This window comes from Neofelis nebulosa, chromosome 3 (assembly GCF_028018385.1).
Source record: "Neofelis nebulosa isolate mNeoNeb1 chromosome 3, mNeoNeb1.pri, whole genome shotgun sequence".
NCBI lineage: Eukaryota > Metazoa > Chordata > Mammalia > Carnivora > Felidae > Neofelis > Neofelis nebulosa.
In genome coordinates, this window is record NC_080784.1 from 80,473,671 (window position 1) to 80,495,328 (window position 21,658).

The 21,658-nt window shown below is 37.9% G+C and overlaps 1 protein-coding gene across 4 annotated transcripts in view; it reads left to right on the forward strand.

Annotated features, from left to right (window-relative positions):
- NR3C2 (nuclear receptor subfamily 3 group C member 2) overlaps nucleotides 1-21,658 on the forward strand; it is a 358,647-nt gene that overhangs the window by 233,777 nt on the left and 103,212 nt on the right. For all 4 annotated transcript variants that reach the window (XM_058721206.1, XM_058721208.1, XM_058721205.1 and 1 more), the window contains exon 4: nucleotides 14,745-14,861. In XM_058721206.1, coding sequence (XP_058577189.1) covers nucleotides 14,745-14,861 — 117 coding nt within the window. The remainder of the gene's footprint in view (nucleotides 1-14,744; nucleotides 14,862-21,658) is intronic.

The window sequence follows — 21,658 nt, forward strand, 5'->3', positions numbered from 1 at the left end:
TTAAACTATTTTATTACTGCCCGCTCTTAAACTCTCTTGTAGTTTCAAGGTGTGAAAAAGAAAACTACATTTCACATGACATGGTAAGTGTGAAAATAAAATTTTAAAGGAAAATAAGATTCTTTGGTGAAATCTCTTTGACAGATTGTTTTTAATGGGAAAACAAAAACAATAACAGAAAAGGATCTAAACTTGACTGTCATCAAGAGGTTTGCACCATGACATTTGGGTTCTCACATGACCGTATGCTCTGGGTTCCCTGCCTTTTAACATGTTGCAGGTCTGGGGAGTCAGGAATCAGGGAGCAAGATTCCATGGAAGTAGATGGAGAAAGAGCTGTAGGATCTTTGTTACAGGATTCACACAGAGGGAGCTCATGTGGTATCATATCCCTGTTGTTGAGATCTTAGTCTCAGGGACTCTGGTGTTGGATTTTCTCTTCATCTCTAAGAAACCTGTGAACTAGCACCATGTTTCCCCACCTGGATTCTGAACAAACTAAGAAATAAAGCAATAGTTGATGGTAGGTAAAATATCAGCTTTTGGGGGGTGGGGGGAATAAATAAGTTGAAAGATGTGGCTTAAGAGCAAAAAAAAGGAGGACTGCACCTGGGACACAGAATTAGATACAGGTACAGGCAAACGCTGGATCAGGATATGCTTCCTCAAGGCTGGAGGCTGCACGCTGAGGGAGTTCTCCCCCAAGGGGAAGATGCTGAGGCAAAGAAGTCAGATTTATTCTTCTCAGACTTACTAACCAAGACAGAGTGAGTAAAAAGGAGAAAGAGACGGCCGGAAGTGTGACGTCTATAGAGCTTCTCCCCTGGAAGGAAATATCAATGGGGGAGGGACGGGAGTGTTCCTCTCTGGAAGGCGCAACCTGAACTCCAGGCACAGCTTCTTTGGGGGGTGGTGAAAAGGGATCTGGGTGCTGAGGCAGGGGAGGATGTCATGTGCAGTGTGTCTTTACTTTCTCCAGTCCCCCGTTTGTAAAGAGCTATGCTCCCCAAGTGTCATGATAAGTCAGTTTCTCAAAATGTAGAACTTGGGACATTCTGTTAGATCTAGAATCACTTTAATCCCATCACATTAAATACCTGCTCATCAGATTGAATTCACCTACCTCCTTCTTTGTGTATCTTTTTCAAACATTCATAAAGGTGTTTATAGGTGTTCAAGATGTTCTAAGGGCTTCTAGAACCTGATTCTTTCCACATCTAGTTTTACCTGAGAATTTTAGTGTTTTACTTGATATCAGCCATGCTTATGGCCCAGCTCCCAGGCCGTAAGAGAGGATAAGAGAAGATAGCGTATTTGTCTTCACATGTAACTAGAGGAGCAGAACATTGCTGGGAATTGAAGGAGATGTGTGTGTCCACAGACACCACTGAATATGAAATTAGTTGAGCCAGAAGCATAAATAGGACTCCTTCCTAAGGTCAAAGCAGAGAGGTATTCGGGAAGATGTGCCACAGGTGCAGCCACAGCCTAGGGCTGAACCTCAGCCAGGATCAGACAGGCAAGGGATACTCACTGCACACCGTGTTACCTGTCTGCAGTTTTAGGATTTCGCAAAGGATGGTATATAATTTGGGACCAGCCTGTGTGCCTGTACCTGCGAAGAGAGATACAAATATACAGTGACCAGTCTTCTGAAATTTTTCCATTTTGTTAAAATAAGCCACCAGATACATTGTCTTTCATACTGATAATAGCAATAAAACGACAGTAAAAACACCATAACTAAAACACCAGTAAAAAAATAACAGTCCGGTTTTACGGTATCCGATGCCTCTGGTCCCAGCTTTGCTTACTTTTCCTGAAATAGCAGTAAGTTTTGCTGAGCACATCTTTGAGCTCTGCCTACCCCTGCCTCCCCTTTTTGTTCCCCAGTGGCTCAGTGTCACTTGAATAAGATACATAAGAGTTTCGACTTGAAACTTTAAGTAGTGAAGGGCCCTAGAAGGCTTTCAGTCAAAAGGATGAGATTATCAGATTTGTGATTCCAAAGGATCACTGCACAGCTCTGTGGATGATGGAGGCTCATGGCTGTGACTGTGTCCTCAGAGGAGCCCTGGTTTTCTAGCGAGTGGAGTGCCTCTTGGATCACTGACAGATACAAAATGGGGAGCAGCTCTGGTGCGGGAGGTGGGGGGGAGAGGGGTGGGCAGGGGGGCTTATGTTCATTTCAACCAGAGTCACTCTTCTCTTCATATTCTAAGATACTGAGATCTGTTAGAGTAATTTCTTTTAGACAGCTTTTAAATTAAAGTTTAAGAATCATTTGATTTAGAAGTGGAGACATAGTAGAGGCAGGATAGACTAGTTATAATAATAGTAATATGCAGTGCTTTATGATAATAGCAATAATATCATGATAACAGTTACCATTCACCGGATCCTTGCTGGATGCTAGTGGCTATTCTCAGGACTTTATGTAGTGTATTCTTCTTCCAGATAATTCATGACATAGGCACTTTGATAATTCCTATTTAACACAGAAGGAAACTGATGTACAGAAAAGTTAAGTAACTTGTCTCAGATCACACAGTAAGCAAGGGTTCAAACTCTGTAATTCAGAAATTTAACCAAGAGAGCTTTGAAATCAGGAGAGAAGGTACTGGTGGACATAGATGGGATTCAGGAGAAACTCAGGAGAGAGAATCATCAGGCCCTCATGGCCAATTGAATATTTAGGATTGCAAGGGTTTGCAGGGAGGTGGATGGGATGTAAATCAAGTGTGACCCTGAAGCTTCTAGTTCCAACAGCTAGTTGTAGCTTTCACAGCGGGGTAACAGAGGAAGCACATTATGTTTGGTTTGTGAATATGGAGGATTTGAAGTGTCAGAGACGTTCAGGTAGGGATGTCCTCTGAGTTAGGTGGATGCGTGGGTCTGAAACCCAAAAGAGAGGGCCCAGGAGCCCTCGTAGCATTGACAGCTCCCTGGATGTCCTCTAGTCACCAGAATGTGTAGATATAGCTTGTTCCTTCTCTGGACCCCTGTCTTTCTGGGCTTCAATTGACCAGACCAGTTGCTTCCTGCATATTTAACTGTGTCTCTGCAGTTCCCTGCCCCCATCCTCTGCCTGGGATGCCTGTACGACTGTCCCCTCTGTGTTTCAACTCCACAGCATTCTTCAAGTCTTACCTCTGATGCTTGCTTTCTGCATAAAGCCTTCCTCATCTCTCTCTTCCCAGTATAATCACCTCCTTCTTTAAAGTCCTACCACATCAGGGGCGCCTGGGTGGCTCATTGGTTAAGCTTCCAACTCTTGGTTTCAGCTCAGGTCACGATCTCATGGTTTCGTGAGTTTGAGTTCCACATCAAGCTCTGTCCTGACAGTGCAGAGCCTGCTTGGGATTCTCTCTCCCTCTCTCTCTCTGCCCTTTCCCCACTCATGCTGTCTCTGTGTCTCTCAAAATAAATAAACTTAAAAAAATAAAGCCGTACCACATGAATCCCACATGATTTACCTTACGAAGTTTCCCTAGCCTCATCCACCCTCTAGAAAGTTCGAGGAGGGAATGGACTATGTTTTGCCTTTAAAAGGTGTGCCTACTTACTTTTAAGAGTTTTGATATTGAGTGATACTGGAAAACAGATAAAGCAGGTGAGGAGCAACAGTACAAGGCGGTTAACTTTCCAGAGTCTTCTACCACGCTTAAGGTCTTGGGCCCCAGTCTAGAATTCTTAGCTGAGTTGCAGACCAGAATCCCAGCATTTTGTCCTGTGTTTACCCTAAGGATATCGCTCACCACTCTCACATCCTTGCCAGTTTGTTGAGAAAGTCAAGGCTTGAAGATGAGATCAGAGCTGACTGGTATTTGTCTCTTCTCAAGTGGTCTCTGTTCATCTACAGGTCTTCCTCATTCAGTGGTGATATTCTCTTCCCACAGGAAGTTCTTTGCTGATGTATTTAATTAAGAGTTGACTGTGTTTGTTTTTTGGATTTTCAAAATTCTATTTTTATTTATGTATTTATGTATGTATGTATGTATGTATTTATTTATTTATTTATTTATTTATTTATGACCAAGCTAACCAAAAAAATGATGGGTAACATCACTATCACCATTTGTGGTTTGGTTTTTTTTGTTTTTTTGTTTTTTTGTTTTTTTGTTTTTTTGTTTTTTACCTTCGGCCTGGCTTTGTGCTTCTTGTTTTGTGTATATTAATTGAATCCATCTGACAGCCTACGAAGCAGGTGTTACTGTGTTCACATCATAGATCAGGAAACTGAAGCTCAGAACAGGTTAAGCAAAGTGGCCAAGAATCTCACAGTTCCCTATTGACTGAGGTAGGGTTGGAAGCCAGGTGTGTCTGGATACAAAGCTGTGCCCTTCTCACTGTGTCTCCTTCCCCCACCCCGCCTTCCATGTTTCCACTCTTTCCTTTCTAGCATTATTGATGCTTTAAGGCAAGACCCATATGTCACCCAATCTGTATTTTCTCATTTGGGACCAGCCCAAGTACAACAAAAACTTGGTTTTTGATTTCAAAGTAATTGAAAATTTTACATGACAATTTTTTTTGAGTTCAGTAACTTTTAAAACAATGACATTAAGTTTTAGGCACTTACTGAATTATTCTATAGTTAAAAGCAATACCATAGTTGAAAACAACAGGGGGAAGATGACACTTTTGATTTTTTTAATTTTTGAACTCAAACTTTGGTTTTTAAAGTCCATAGGCATTTTCCCTTTGATTTTTGTATTTCTGGTTACTCTGTAAACCCGTGAATTTATATTACATATGTACTAACTAAACTTCCTGGTACCCCCTTCAGATTTACTGTAACCTTGGCAGCTTTCTGTTTGCTAGAATTACTGCCTTTTCTCCAAAAAGCTGCCACTTCCTCAGGCAGGAGGTACGTTGAACTAGTACACACAGATGGATGAGTGACTAAAGTTCCCTGAGCCCTACTGAACAGATTTTCATTCTTAAAACAAGATGCTTTCAGATGCAGATGGCTCTGTAATGGCTACAGTTACAGGCAACCTAAGGAATTTCAGTGGCGCATAAAGCGGGTCTCCTAGGGGGGACAATTACTTAGGACCTAGGACACCAAGAAGGCACACTCATCCCTTGTGGGATTCTGACTCTGGTTTAAGTTTTGCCTTTCACAGAACTCTCTGCTGCTTCCTTGCAAATCCTCAGAGCTCTTTTTCTCAATTGGGGTGTGTGTGTGTGTGTGTGTGTGTGTGTGTGTGTGTGTGTGTGTGTGTGTGTGTGTGTAGGAGAGTCTGAAAGGTATGATGCTGGAGATAAGGCAGAAAAGATTTATATGCATCTGTCTTTTGTAAGCCAATTACCTAGGAGCCAATAAGGCCTTCTGTGAACATTCATTACTGTGGGTTTGTCTGCATATACAACACACTGTATGAACGTGTACATTCTGTATGTTGTACATGATTTAATTTATCAGAATGATTGCATTCGTTCATTGATCCTTTTATTCAGTAGCAACGATGGGCCAGGTAGTATGCTGTTTGTGCTGTATCTCTACTTTCTCCATTAGCTGGTAGGCTATTTCTTCACAGAGCCTAGTAGAGTGCCATAGATGGATGCTCAGAAATTTTGTACAAAAGTTTTATTTTATTTATTTATTTATTTATTTATTTATTTTTTAACGTTTATTTATTTTTGAGACAGAGGGACAGAGCATGAACAGGGGAGGGGCAGAGAGAGAGGGAGACACAGAATCTGAAACGGGCTCCAGGCTCTGAGCTGTCAGCACAGAGCCCGACGCGGGGCTCGAACTCACAGACTGTGAGATCATGACCTGAGCCGAAGTCGGATGCTTAACCGACCGAGCCACCCAGGCGCCCCGAAAAGATTTATTTTAAAGAACTATTTTTCTGAATCTTCAAATCTTATCCCATTTACTTGAACCTTCTATTTCCCTCCATGTTGTGGAAATGTACCTTCTTTTCTTCGGAGAATCCATTACAGTGCTTGCTACCAACTAGCCAGATGGAACGTTCTCAAAATTTTTATGAGGAAAAGTAATCTATTTGAAAATGGTAGGACATTTGCACTTCCCATGTAAGTTTTAATTGATTTCCTTTCCTTTTTTTTTTTTTTTTTTTTTTTTTCAGTACAAATTCTTGAGTACATGTGCATATGAGTATATTACCATTGATAAAATAGGCTGTGGGTGTTTGGACTTGGGGGTGGTCACTGGAATACATTATTTATTAAAATAGTCCATAGATGCTCTTTTCTTCTAAAAGGAAATGTAGTACACACTAGTATCTTCTCATTAACCTTTTGAAAAGTTCAGCTATTTATGGAAAGGGCCCTCAACATTATTAAAGTTAATTTGTCCCATAAAAAATAATGTAAATCTAACACTTCAGAGAAGAACTAATACAGAGGCTGAATTTTATGTTCTGGTTTCCCCTTCATGGAGGTAGTCCTTAGTGGTGTTCCCCATCTGTTTCCATCTCTTTGCTTTCTGGGCACAAGGTAGGATTCCATCTCATGCCTCCTTTGTGGTTGAGTGCGATCATTGTACTAAATCTGAGCAATGAATAGTGAGTTGCCCTTTCTGGGCTGGAGCATTATATTTCCTAAGTCATATTCTACATCCTCTATAGCATAAGACTCACAACATTCACTATGATGACTCCTCCCAAAGTGAGAAGACATGGGGCCCAAAGTGAGAAGACATGGAACAGAATATCCAGCCTATCTGCTCTTGACTAATTCATTAATATCTTTACAAAAAAAGGTACATTTCCATAACATGGAGGGAAATAGAAGCTTAAAGTAAACGGGATATGATTTAAAGATCCAGAAAAATAGTTCTTTAAAATAAAACCAACTTTTTGTCTTTGTTGATTTTTTTTTTTCTATTGCTTGTCCTTGCCATTGGTTTCTATACTATATTGCATTCATTCTATTTTGCTTTGGGTTTAGTTTTTATTCTAGCATCTTAAGGTAGAATTCGAGATCATCAATTTTAAATATTTTTTTTCTAATATAAGGATATAAAGCTAAAAATTCTTTTGTAAGTACTATAGCTGTATCCAACAAATTTTGATATGTTGAATTTTCATTATCATTCAGTTTGAAATACTCAGTAATTTCCATTTTGATCCCTTTTTTTGTCCCATAAATTATTTAGATGGGTGTTGCTTAATTTTCACATATGTGGGGCTTTTTTAGATATTTTGTTATTGATTTCTAATTTAGTTCCTTTGTGGTCAGAAAACATACTATGCATGATTTTAATCCTTTTAGAAGTTGACACTGTTTCATAGCTCAGCATTGCGCAATCTCACCAAATGTTCTATGAGCACTTGAAAAGGACACATGTTCTGTGTAATTGTGTGACTAAATGTTAATCAGGTCAGGTGTTTGATAATATTGTTCAAATCTTCTATATTGTTACTGTTTCTCTAGATAGTGGTTCTGAGAAATTGTTACTGAGAGATGGGTTCTTAAATCTCCAACTGTGATTTTGGATTTATCTTTTCTCCTTTTTTAGTTATGTCAATTTTTGCTTGATTTATTTTGCAACTCTGCTCTTAGGTGCATTTTATATTTAGGATTGTTATCTGCCCATTTAATCATCATGAAATGACTTTGTTTCTTTGTTGATACTCTTTGTCTTAAAGTCTACTTTGTTTGATTTTAATATAGCTACATCAGCTTTCTTATGTTAACATTTTACATTGCATGTATTTTCTCATCTTTTAACCTTCAAACTGCCTGTGCCTGTATATTGAAAATGCATCTTAACACATACCTCAGTCTTCTTTTAATCCAGTCCACCATCTTTGACTTCTAATCAAAGTGTATAGACCATTTACATTTAATGTAATTATTTGCTATATTAGATTTATATCTGTTATCTTGGTGTTTGTTTCCCTTTTGTTCCCTCTGTGATTTGTTCCTTTGTTTTTCCTTTACTTTTTGGGTTAAATACTTTATAGTATGCCATTATATATCTCTGCCATCTTTTGAGCCATACTTCTTAGTGTTGTTATTCTAGTGACTGCTTCATGGCAGTCTTGCAGACATTAATATGAATTAGAATCACCTGAAGTGTTATATAAAACACAGATTTCTAGGTTCTGTTCCAGAGTTTCTGAGTTAGTAAGTCTGAAGTGGGCCTGTGAATTTAAATTTAAATTTCTGATAAGTTCTTATGTGATGTTAATGTTGCTTACCCAGGAATTACAGGATGTACTCTTAATTTATCATTGTCTACCTTGAATCAATTTCAGGTATACCATTTTAAGGATAATGTAAGAAACTTAACAGCAGTAGAATTTCATTTATATCCCTCCTTATTTGTGCTATGTTCTCAGGTATTTCTCTCATACATATTTTATAAATCCCATAATACATTTTTATTATTTTTTCTTTAAACAATCATTTGACTTTTAAAGAATTTTTAGAAAGAAAATTTCTTTTACATTTTATCATCCATAATTTCCAGTTCTTGTTTTTCTTTTTGATGCATCCCAATTTCTATCTGGTATCATTTTCTTTCAGCAAAAAGAACTTTTTTTTTTTTTTCATATCTTACAATGTAATCCTACTAGCAACAAACTCCCTTAGCTTTAATTTATACAACAATGTCTTTATTTCACCTTCATTTTGAGAAATGTTTTCATTGGTTATTCTGAGTTGATGGTCTTTAAAGAGATGTTGTCTTGTGTCTCAATTGCTTTGATACGAAATCATGTATTACTCTTTTCCTTGTTTCTTTTTATGTAATGTAATTTGTTTTGGCTCTGGTTGCTTATAATTATTTTTATATTTGTTTTTCAGCAACCTAACTGTATTGTGCCATAGTGCTTTTGTTTGTATTTATGTTTTAAAGGGGGCATTTGCTAAGCTTTCTAGATTTGTAAATTTTCATATAGTTTTCTGACCCATTTTCTCTCTCATTCTGGGACTCCAACTGCACACATATTAAATTGCTTAATGCTGTCCTACAAGGTATTGGTCCCTTGTTCATTTATCCTTTAATCTTTTCTCTCTATGCTTTAGTTGGGATGATTTATATTTCTTTAATTTTAATAACCCATTTTTGTTTAATGCCCAATATGTTATTAATTTTAACCAATAAACATTTTATTTTATATACTGTATTTTTAAGTTCTTGAATGTCCATTTGTTTTTGTTTTATAGTTTCCTAACCTCTTCTGATAGTCCACAATTCTTAACTCCTGTTAATATTTTCTTATACAATCTGACATATCAGTTTTTAAATCCTTATTTGTTAATTCCAACCTCTGGGTCTGTTTCTACGGACTAATTTTTCTATTGACTTTGGTTCATATTTTTCTGTTTTTAAATATTGTATTCTAGACTTTCTGGAAAATCCAGATCCTGTTATATTTTTCTGAAGAGTATTGAGTTTTCTTCTAGTAGTCAATTAAATTACCCATCACCTTAAACTTGTAGAGCCTTTGCTTTAAACTTCTTTAGGATGATGTGCCTGGGTGGCTCAGTTATTTGAGCATCTGACTTTGAGCCCTGCATTGGGCTCTCTGCTGTCAGCACAAAGTCTGCTTTAGATCTTCTGTCTTGCTCTCTCTCTGCCCCTCCCTGCTGTTTTTGTTTTTTTTTTTTTTCTTCTTCTTTTCTCTCTCTCTCTCTCAAAAGGAAAAAAAAAAAACTTTTTTAGGATAGGTCTATTTTGGTTGTGCCTTTAACTGTAGGGTAAATGCCTCCTCAGTCCTGGAATACAGTATTTCCTCTTAAGGCAGGGACCTTCTGGTATTTCAATGGAGAGCCTGAGTTATTTAGTGAGTCCTGATTTAGTGGGATTCAGACTTTTTGTGGTGGGCAGAAGCTGAAATCATCTGCTCAGCCCTTTCAACTTTAAATTCTTTCACCCCTTGACTCTTTGGAGTTTCATGTTCAGTTTAGGGATCAGCCAAAAATTTGAGGAGAGTTAATATGTACATTTTATCTCCCTCTACCCCCCCCCCCCCCCATGATACTCGTCTTTCCAGAATGACTACCTTCAACTTCTGGCTGCTCTGGCAGTCCCCAAATCTGTTCTCTGCCTTCTCAAGCCATTAAGACTGAGGATTTTGCTTAATTTCTATCTACCCTGCACTGAGTAGAACACAAGGCTCTCAAGGAAAGAGCCATTCAGAGGTGTATATTGTTTATGGTGATACTCTTTTTTTCAAGAATCCATTTTCTTCCAGTTTCTGCCTGCTTTTGGTTGCTCCCCATTGCCTTTAAATCTTTCTTTCTCTTCTTTCGTGGACAGTTTATAAGTGTTACTTGTAGGAGGTTCATCTGATTCAAGCTCTTCTGCCACTACCAGAACTGGAATTCTTTCCATAATGGACACGTAATTTCAATGAGAAATCTTTGATTTTTTTCTTAACTGCAGGATTATTCCTGTTCCTTTATAGTCTGACAAAGAGACAGCTACTAATTTGCTTGGAGGCCATGTCCGAGAACTTTCAAGTGGACTGTTAATAGTGTCTCCTACTTCCGTTCTATCTAGTATATCACCTTCAGATTAATGTTTCTAAAACACAGCTCTGGACTTGACATATTGTAAGCAAGATTCTTCATTGATATCCTATAACCTGCCAAATAAAATTTGAGTCCCTTAGCTTATCATCCAAAGCCTCCACTGTCTGGTCCCCAGAACTCTGGTTGTCTGCCCTATCATAGCATCATAGCATCATAGTAGAAAACCATTTACCTGAAAGAGCCTGGGACGTGACTTGCTGAGGATTAGCACTCTTAACACTAGGAGAACACAGTGTTTTTTTTTTTTTATTTTTTTTTTAACGTTTATTTATTTTTGAGACAGAGAGAGACAGAGCATGAACGGGGGAGGGTCACAGAGAGAGGGAGACACAGAATCTGAAACAGGCTCCAGGCTCTGAGCTGTCAGCACAGAGCCCGACGCAGGGCTCGAACCCACCGACCGCAAGATCGTGACCTGAGCCAAAGTCGGACGTTTAACCAACCAAGCCACCCAGGCGCCCCGAGAACACAGTGTTTAAATAGGACATGATTAAAAGTTTTGTAAATCTTCTAGATGCATTCTGTTGTTTTCATTGTGGGTTTTGTTGTTGTTGTTGTTGTTGTTGTTGTTACTACTTTTATGATTTAATATAGATTCAGGGATGGGACACACATTACATATTTGTGTAGCTACAGTTTAAATCTTTAATGTTTGCACAACTAAAAATATAAATGGCAGGGAATTATCTGAAAACCCTTAAGACATTCCTGCAGCAGTCCCTTACATTGCTCTCATCCTATTTTTGGAAGATGAATTGGTGGCAGTGACCACACTGGTTGGTAGAAACCAAATACACAATTTCAAATATTACTGCAGGAAGGAAATTATCCTGCAGCTATTAATGTAACATGTATTTTTAAGGTGTGTTCACTTTTTTTGAATTCTTATAGAAATATCCCAGCTCAGCACAGAGCCTGCTTGAGATTCTCTCTGCCCCTTCCTCCCGCATGCCTTCTCTCTCTCTTTCTCTCTCTCTCCCTATTTCTCTCAAAATAAATAAGTAAACTTAAAAAAAAGAAATATCCCAGCTTTTGGAAGTTTCTGTTTTTGAACACCCAAAGAACAAAGTCTTCTAGTGTGTACGTAAGTCAGTGGTGGTCATTTCTCATGCATTTTCGTATGCCTACAATCTCAGAGACTTAGTCACAGTTTATTGCACATTCACGGAAAGGGAAAGAACCTTAGATTACCCCAACTCCTTATGCAAAATTTTGGCAGCCTTCCACACATAGTGGATACTTGCTGAATTAAAACCAATTAGGGGGCACCTGTATGGCTCAATCATTTAAGCAACTGACTTTGGCTCAGGTCATGATCTCACGGTTCATGAGTTCGAGCCCTTCAATCGGGCTCTGTGCTCACAGCTTAGAACCTGCTTCAGATCTTCTGTCTCCCAGTTGCTCTTGTTCTCTCTCTCTCTCTCTCTCTCTCTCTCTCTCTCAGAAATAAATAAACATTGAAGAAAACAATTAAAATTACATTTAGTTTTCTCTTTGGACTTTAAAGTTTGTTCAATAGGAGTTACAGATAAAATCTGTGGTTTTGTGTTCAAGTTCGCACCATGCAAAAGGCAACACAACTACATGGTGCTGGTTTCCAGTGAAAATAGTGACTGATAAAGTAGAATACTGCTCATTCAAATAATGTTACTTTGCTTATTGGTTCCAAAGAGTACTTTTAGCATCCTGTTGGACCACCAGTAAATTATATTGCAAGTTGATGTTTGAAAAAGGCTTCTGGCCTTAAGGCACACGGATACTGTCAGCTTTCCTGAATTCTTCCAATTTCACCATTTGGGGAAGCCACTTTACCAGCGCTTGCATGAATTTTTTATTTTGAGTAAATAGCAATAATAATAATTTCCTTCTGTACCGTAGGGTTGTTACAGGGCTTAAATAAGATAGTGCTATAATAGGGTCTTAAACTTTTATTTTAAAAGTGGTAACCAGTTACCTAATAATGCATGGCATCACAAAATGTTATATGAATCAGGTATTGTCTTTACCAGTGGGTATTGATTGCCTTTGTGTAATTATCTATACCTACTTACACTCCCTAAGAGTCTTCATTTTTTAAAAAAGCCGTTAGATTATTATAATGGTAGATTTCCATTTCTTTACTTTGATAGATTTCCCTATTCTAGTACTGTTTATTGTTATTATTACTAAGATTTACCATAATGTTACCGAGAATGTGCTCTAGATTAAATTATTTTAATTACATTAAGCAACACATATTATTTTTATTGAGTATGTACTGTAATTTACTTAGTCTCAACCAAGGGAGCAGGAGAGTCCTAGTCTGAAGGGAGTGCTTTAGAGCTTATTCACTGCTTTACAGTAATCAGTGAAACCCCTTCTTTCCTTTATCTGCATGTTTTCAATGGCCCATGACTCAGTCCTCGGACCTCTTCACTTTTCAGTCTGTGCTCACTCTCTGTATGATCTCATCCAGTCTCATGGCTTAAAATAATGACCACAAGCTGACTACATCTCCAGCCCAGACCTCTCCCTGACACAGACCTGTGCATCTAACTGCCAACTTGACATATCCACTTAGATCCCTCTCAGGCATCTCAAACTTAACACATCCAAAACTGAACTGGGGAAGTTTCACATAAACCACATGCCCTTAAATGGCAGTTCCATTTTTCCTAAGGGTTCAGTCCAAGAATCTTAATTTCTCTAACTCCTGTTTCTCTCTGGTCTATGAGCAGATGCTAACAGTTCTGCCTCTAAGATGCATCTAGATTCTGACCACTTCTCACCACTGTCACTGCCACCACACTGACCAGAACCACCATCATCTCTCCCCTGGATTGTGGTGATAGCCTCCTACCCCGGATCTCCCTGCATCTGCTGAGTCAGTTGTCAGTATAGCAGCCAGAGTGATCCTGCTAAGTGTAAATCACATCAAGTCATTTCTCTGCTCGAACCTTTCTGTTACACTCAGAGTAAAAAAGTCCAAGTCTTAAATATGATCTTTACTATGGCCTCATGTGATCTGACTCCCATTAGCTCTTTTTCCTTACCTCTTACTTTCTACTCATGCTTTCTACTCTTTCACACTTGGCTGTACCTTAAATATGCCAAGTATCCTCCCCAACCCTACCCTTCCCTCATTCGCTTTTCCCTCTGCCTAGTGTATTTTCTCCCCAAGATGTCCACACAGCACCTTTATTTCCTTCAGACTTTTATTTAAAGCATCGTTGAGTAAGGTCTTCCCTACTCTTTTTAAAATATCAATATCCTCCCACATCCTCCCACATCTCCACCATGTTATATGCCCCTTCTCTTCATGTCCCCCTAGCACTTAACTGTCCAACATTTGTAAATTTTACCTAATTACCTTGTCTGTTGACTGTCTCCTCCCAATTGAATGAAAGTTAATGATAGCAGGGACTTCTGACTGCCTTTCTCATTGCTAGATCCTCAGTGTGTGTGTGTGTTTTTTTTTTTAAGTTTATTTATTTAATCTCTACACCCAAGATGGGACTCAAACTCACAAACTCAAGAGTTGCATGATCTTCTGACTGAGCCAGCCAGGCACCCCTCTCCTCAGTGTTTCTAATAGTGCCTGGTACTTATTTTTGAAATTAATAAATGAATAATAGAACTAGGCTACAATTTTACATTTTGCCAGCAGATGCCTCTCGCTAAGCATATTCCCACATCTGAATGTTTGAAGTTACAGTTTGGTCCACAGTATGAAATAGTTAAACATTTGCAGTTGTATAATTTAAAAGTCTTCCCACTGAAATCACACGTGTAAATGGTGGGCAGGCATAGCTTAAACAACTGCAAGAGGGCCTTCGAATAATTCACTTTGCTGCTGCTGTGATATCTGAATGAAAGTTGCACCATTGCCTGTGAGGGCTTGTGCAGCTATCAAAAATTTCAGAGAGAGGGAACGTGGCTGTACGTATATGAGAGTTGGAAATAAATGTAGTATTAATCTTATCTGTAATATAAAGTCTGTTATGTTATGTTATTTTAAAGTGACTCTGTTATGTCTGTGTTAGGTTAAAGTGAGCATTCCTATGCCTGTATTATCTGTAAATCATATTTCTCATCTATTTTTTAAAAGAAATTTCAAGGCAGGAAAGATGAATTTTTCATCTTCATATGATGAATATGAATCAAAATCATATTCTGATTATACATATTAGTACTTTATATTAGTGTAGTAGTCTTTGTTTTAACAATTTTTTTTTTTAATTTAGGGCAACACAACTATTTATGTGCTGGAAGAAATGACTGTATCATTGATAAGATTCGACGAAAGAATTGTCCTGCCTGCAGACTTCAGAAATGTCTTCAAGCTGGAATGAATTTAGGAGGTAAGTCTTGTGTTTTTAGTTAAATAAAAATTAAGATGGAAGCTCTGTATACTCCCAAAATTTAAGATGAAGCTAACATGGAGCAAAGATTTCTAAAAATCTTAACGAGTTCTATACTCATGCTAAAACATTTTAGTATTTCTTTCTTAGCAGCAGTTAAAAAAAAGTATGTTATGTGGCTGTGGTCCTAGTGAAGTTTTCAACCCTGAGTTTGCGAAGGTTTCAAAAACTGGGAACATAACCAAAACCAACACAAAAATGAATGACTTTTTATATAAAACCATAACTAACAGTTTTTATTACAATGTCTGTTTAGAAATAAGCCCTATATGTGATAACATTAATCAGATATGAATACATTTCTAACTCTAAGAATAAATGTAATAAAGGAAGACCTGTATTTAAAGAAAAACAAAAACAAAAGAAACTTTGAAATATCACATGAACCTGCCAAAAGGGGGGTAGGATGGGTGGTGGGGATGGTAAAAGACTTGAACCGAACACAAAAGTATACAGTGCCCATGAATGGGAAGGTCCAGTGTGCTAAAGGTATCAGTTTTCCCTGAATTAATTTATGCATGTAACACAGTCCTAACTAAATTACCAATTGGTGATTCTAAGTTCTTAAACAACAAGCAACAAAATTCTGAAAAGGATAAATAGTAAGGGCAACTAGCTCTACCAAATAATAAAGCATATGATATAGCTATAGTCATTAAAATGGTCTGTTTGTTTACTGATTGTAAGATCAACAGAAAGTCAAGAAAAAAATTAACATGAGATTTTTGTATATAGTAAATTTGGCATTCCAGATCAGTGGTAAAAGGATCAATTATTCACCAGAAATTATTGTGACAACTGGGAAGCAATCTGGGAAACAAGAAAGTTGAATCCAAACTCATAATCTCCACCCAAATAAATCGTAGTCTTTCAAAGTTTTAAACTTGGAAATATAACCATAGAAGTACTAAAGGAAAACATGGATATTTCTTTAATACTCTTCAAGTGGAGAAGACCTTTCTAAGTATAAAACTCAGAAGCTATTAAAAGAATTGAGGAAATCAACACTATTTACAAATCAAATATTGCTTCAAAGGCAAATAATAAATAAGAAGCTGGGAAAAAGTACTTGCGACTTACAGACAAAGGGTTTATTTCTTCATCAAAAGCTCCTACAATTTCATAAGAAAAAGACAGTTCCTATAAAAAATGAGATTGAACAGAACAAGAATATGAACAGAACACTTATAGACAAAAGAAATACAATTGGTACTTGAAACACATGAAAAGAGTCTCAGTCTAACCATAATAAGAGAAACGCAAATTTAAGATATTTTTTACAAATGTCAAAAATAAATAAAACATGTTTATGATATATTGTTTGATGATATAGAGATAAAGTAAAATTCAGTGGTGATCTTATGCATTTGAGGTGGAAATAAGGTGATACAGCACCTATGGAGAGGAATTTAGCTATTTCAGTAAAATGGTAAACATTTGACTCAATAACTCCACTTTTAGGAATTTATCCTAAGTATATTTTTGCAAGTAAGACATGATAAATTCATAAAATAGTCATTATAACATTGTTGACCATCAGAAATACATTATTCATGTGGTCAAGATTGATTAAATAAATTACAGATACTCTTCAGACATTAATAAGAATAAAGGAAGCTCTGTATGGATTGATCTCCAAAATATTGTTTAGTGAAAAAAATCAGGTTGCAAAATAGATGTTTTGTCTACTACTAGTGGTATATCCGTTTCGGGAAAAAAAATATATATTGTATCGAACATTTCTGGAATAGTATACAAGAAACAAGAAACTGGTCATGTTGTCTCAGTAGAAAGGATTGGGTAGCTGAGAGACAAGGATAGGAAGGAGAATTACTGTCATTGTATTCTCTTCCATGGCTTTGAATTTTGTATTCTGTTTAATGCATGTGTTATGTACACATGTTGCCTAATTAAAAGAAATAAAGTAATTTGAAAAAGAAATCAAATGAGACTTCATCCTTCTTTGCTTTGATAAATGAACCAATAGGCTGCTAGTCGGGACTGGTGAGTAAAATGGCAGGATGGAGAGCAGAGAGACTTTTAGAAATCCAGAGGGGTATGGACCGTGGCCAGCTGAGACTGTTCATGTCAGACTGTGGCCTGAATATGTGACACAGTAGCTCAGCCAGAGAGGCTCTTGCTGGTTAAGAGGATGGGCTCTGGAGCCAGACTGCCTGGGTGGGAATCCAGCTACTTCTTGACCATGTAACCTCAAGGGAGCTACCACCTTTTCTGTGCCCATGTTTCCTTATCTTCAACTTGTAGTGATCAGCATGTCTGCCTCATGGACTGTGATGAGGATTGAATGAGTCAGTGTGCAAAGAAAAGAAAGCACTCAGTGCATGTTCAGTGGGTGGAGATAATGCTCATTGTAATTTCCATAGCACCTTCACACATGATCCGAATGATATTATTGCCCCATGGTTTGGCGATGGTGAACCTCAGGTGCCCAGAGAGGCTAAGTGACTTGCCCAGACATATCACAGCCAGTAAAATGGTCTTATATCTCTAGACTTGTGGTCTGGTGTTTCTAGTAACCACACTGTTCCCTTTTTCTGTTATCTGAATCAGTGCAAATGTGGCGCAAAAGATCACCTTCTTAAGCATGTGAGTGAGAATCAGGAGAAATGAATCATTTAAAATCTAGATGGCACAAGGGTACAGCCATTGGTTATAAAATAAACTCTGAATCAATTTTGTAAAATCCAACATCTGAATCTAAATATACATACACACAACTGAAGTATCTTTTAAAGTGTCTATATGTAAATTTTATATAACTTACAAATATTTACAAATATTGTAAAACTTTACTATGTAAATATTACTATAAATATTATATAACCCATTCTATAAAATATAAGTACGATTAGTTACTATAACAAAATAACCATATCTATAATTCCCGACCTCATAGTGTATTGTTAAGAATGAACTGAGCCCGTTTATAACCTTTAAAACAGGGTTTCTCCCCATGGGGGAGGGGAAGGAAAAAAAAAGGTTAGAGTGGAAGAGAGCCAAAGCATAAGAGACTCTTAAAAACTGAGAACAAACTGAGGGTTGATGGGGGGTGGGAGGGAGGGGAGGGTGGGTGATGGGTATTGAGGAGGACACCTTTTGGGATGAGCACTGGGTGTTGCATGGAAACCAATTTGACAATAAACTTCATATATTGAAAAAATAAATAAATAAAACAGGGTTTCTCAACCTCTGCACTGTTGACATTTTGGGCCAGGTAGTTCATAATAAGGAACCATCCTATGCATTGGTATATCGGCATCCCTGGTCTGTACCTACCAAATGCTGATAGCAACCTCTTCTCCCCAAGTTGTGATAACCAAAAATGTTTCCAGACTTCACTAAATGTACCCTGGGTGGCGTTAAAACCCACTGGTTTAGCTATAATAATAAATAAATGTAAGCACTATTCAGTTGTAAGATATTTTCTGCTAGAATGTGAATTCCATCAGGGGAAGAATTTTTGTCTATTTTGTTCACTGCCTTTTCCCCAGTAACTAGAACGGTGCCTGGCACAAAGTAGGTGTTCAGTAACCATTTATTGAATTAATTAATTGAATGAGTGATTAACTGGCATTTTTGAAGGCTTCTGTGTTCTCAGCATTTTGCTAAGACTTTATATGTGTCATCCTTTTTCAACCTCGGTTAACATATGTGATACATACTTTTAATCTGTCCATTTTGGAAGTGAGTTCATGGAGGTACAGAGAGGTTAAAGGAGTGGCTTAAGGCCACAGGGCCAGGGGATGGCAGAGCAAGAACTCAAATCTCTGTCCCTGGCACCAAAGCCTGTACCCAGTGTCACTCTGCTGTATGACCTAGGTCCACTATTTGTAGATTGGCATTTTTATTTATTTTTTTATTTTTTTTTTAATGTTTGTTTGTTTTTGAGAGAGACAGAACATGAGGGGTGGGGAGGGGCAGAGAGAGAGGGAGACACAGAATCCGAAACAGGCTTCATGCTCTGAGTTGTCAGCACAGAGCCCGACGCGGGGCTCGAACCCACAAACTGTGAGTTTGTGCACAGACCTGAGCCAAAGTCAGACACTTAACTGACTGAGCCACCCAGGAGCCCCTGTAGATTGGCATTTTTAAAATAGCCCAGATTATCTATTAATGGCAGCAGCACCCTGCTTTTTTATTTGTGTCTGTAATGATCTGTAAGTGAGGTTTGACACAGTACCGAATATAGAATTCACATAGTTTGTTGTTGGTTTCTGTGTATGAGGCATAGGTTTTGTGAGTTTTGGTAAAACATTTTACTAGAGAGAAAGCATATTTTGAATCTTGAGGTCATTGCAAGTAGTGAGTCAAAAATGGGCAGAGTAGGAAATAATATTTATGAAAAATACTCTTTTCTTCAGATTCGAGTTAACCATTTCTGGCTCAGAGATTAAATCCTTAACTTTTATTAAGTGTCGAGTTGCAGTGACCTACATTGTAATCTTTCTTTTTCTTTTATAATTTATTTTGAAGCCTTGCTTTTAGTTTCAATTTGGGCAATAGGAAATGTGAGCAATTTTATCATCTTCAAAAAGGATAATGTAAAGTTTAACCTTTTAATGTGGAGCAATCTTAAAAATGTGAGTGAAGTGAAACCTTTTTATACATGTTCCAATCTCACCCGTTGTCCTAATGAAGGAGGACTGTGCAGTTTCTTTTGATCCACCCTTCTTCCCTGCTACCTCTCTTGGGGGATAAGGCAGCTGCCAACCCAGTGTACTATTTGGCCGGCGTTTTCTGTCGGTGAGTGGTCATCACTCTGGGAACAAAATTAGCCTTCCCCTTCTGAAGACTTCAGGAATCCAAAATACTTGACAACGGTTTTTTTCCTAGCTTATCATCTGGTTAGTGTATAATCCTAACTGTGTCCCCACACTAGCATCTACCTTAGAAAGTGGGAGGAAGGAAGAACAAGTCGATTTTTATGTCTCGGAAGTTAAAGCCAGAAAATGTGCCTCTTCCCTTTTCTCTAGATCCGCTCCCTCCTTCCTACCACAAGTACCATTCCTTTTCTTTAAAATCCTGCTGCGCTTTAGGCTGCATGCAAAGGAAAATATAGCAGAAGATGTGAGAATGTCAACAGAGAAATTGAAAGGAAAATAACAGCTTTTCTGGCCCCAAGCTGGGCCTGCCATGCTTGCTCTAGCCCCTATCAGTAGATCTAAAAAAGTCTTGGTTCCATATGCATGAGAATTTACTGCTTTACATAGCTTTCTCCAAAGAATTAATCACTTTTACATGCCAGTGTTCTGATGAGGATGATCTATATACATGTCCTTTAGAGCTTCTCCTAAAATGCATAAAACATCACTAAAGCCAAGTGGCCCTCAGACCAAGAGTAAGTTTTGAGGAGCACTTCACTTGACTGCACTCTGGCCATGGCATATAGAGGAGATCTTCAAGATATTTCTATTCCAGTCCTCCCATGTACAGAAGAGGAACTTGGAATCTAAGATCGTATCATCAGAGACTTAAAAAATGCAACGTAAGAATTCTAATTCCGTTGTCTTCCCTCTTTTCCAGAACACACCCCTCTCTTATTTCATTTCTCATTGAATAGGCTAAGTCCCCTTTCACTTTCCTTTAATGAAGCCTCTAAAACATTAAAGTCTTGCTTCCTGTAGCTTTAGAAATGTAGACTTTACAAACCACAGGGCATTTCTGATCTGGGTTCCAATTTACTTCCAGCGCCTATCTGCAGCTTTCCTCAATGCCAGCAAAATCACTCTCACTGGGTTTAGCCAGAGCCTTCCTTTAAAGGGTGGCCGTATCAGGCAGGGCTACCTCTTCCTCCTGGAATGGATCATGTCATGTGAGAAGAGAGGGATGTCAGACACAGGAAGCAGTAGCAACAGTAGACATGATGGTTGCTTTCTGGAGACAGAGAGGAGGCAGCTCAGTGAAAAAGGAAGGGAAGCAAGATGCTGACACTAGCAGTGTTCAAAGATACACTCTCGTATATTACTGATGAGGATGGAACCAAAGAGAGGAAAATCTGTAAATTAAAATTCATCCACATAATGCAATATTAATCAGCCAATAAAATTACGGCGATGAAAATTCAGAGCAACATAGAAACTTTCTAAAAAAAGTAATAATGAAAAATTAGCATGCAAAATTATTAAAATTTTACTTATTCTATGATTCTAGCTATATAGGAAAAGACTTGGAGGAGTCAAGAGACTGAGGAAGAAATGTTCAAGTACCAAAAGTGGTTGTGTCTTGTTTTTAATAATATGAACGTTTTATAATAAAACTTTAAAAATAGAGTTCACAATTTTGAACTAAAAAGAAGGGAAACATAAGAATAATACTGCTACTGAGCAGAAGAAGTAAAGAATTCTACAGATAACCAAAGGAGTTTTCCCTGAACAGAAAGGAGGAAAAGGGGGAAGGAGACTAGAGACATCAGTAAATCAGTCTCCTGCTGTGAAATGCTGGGAGAACTGAAATGGAGAAGTGGGTGAAAAACAAAAGACCCAAAGATCCTAGAGTGACAGAATCATAACTGATTCTCCAAGAAAAGGGATCTTTTCTACTTGAGGTAAATTGGCTTTACCTGCCAGCAACTTTTGGTCACCTGCAAAACTCACACGCGGTGTGGGTCTGGTGAGAGAAGTTATAGGATCAACGCCAGTGAAGAGGAGGTTTAATATCTGAAATCCAATAAGGAAAACAATTTTTATATCTTTAAGGGTCTCCTGAGGCAGGATATG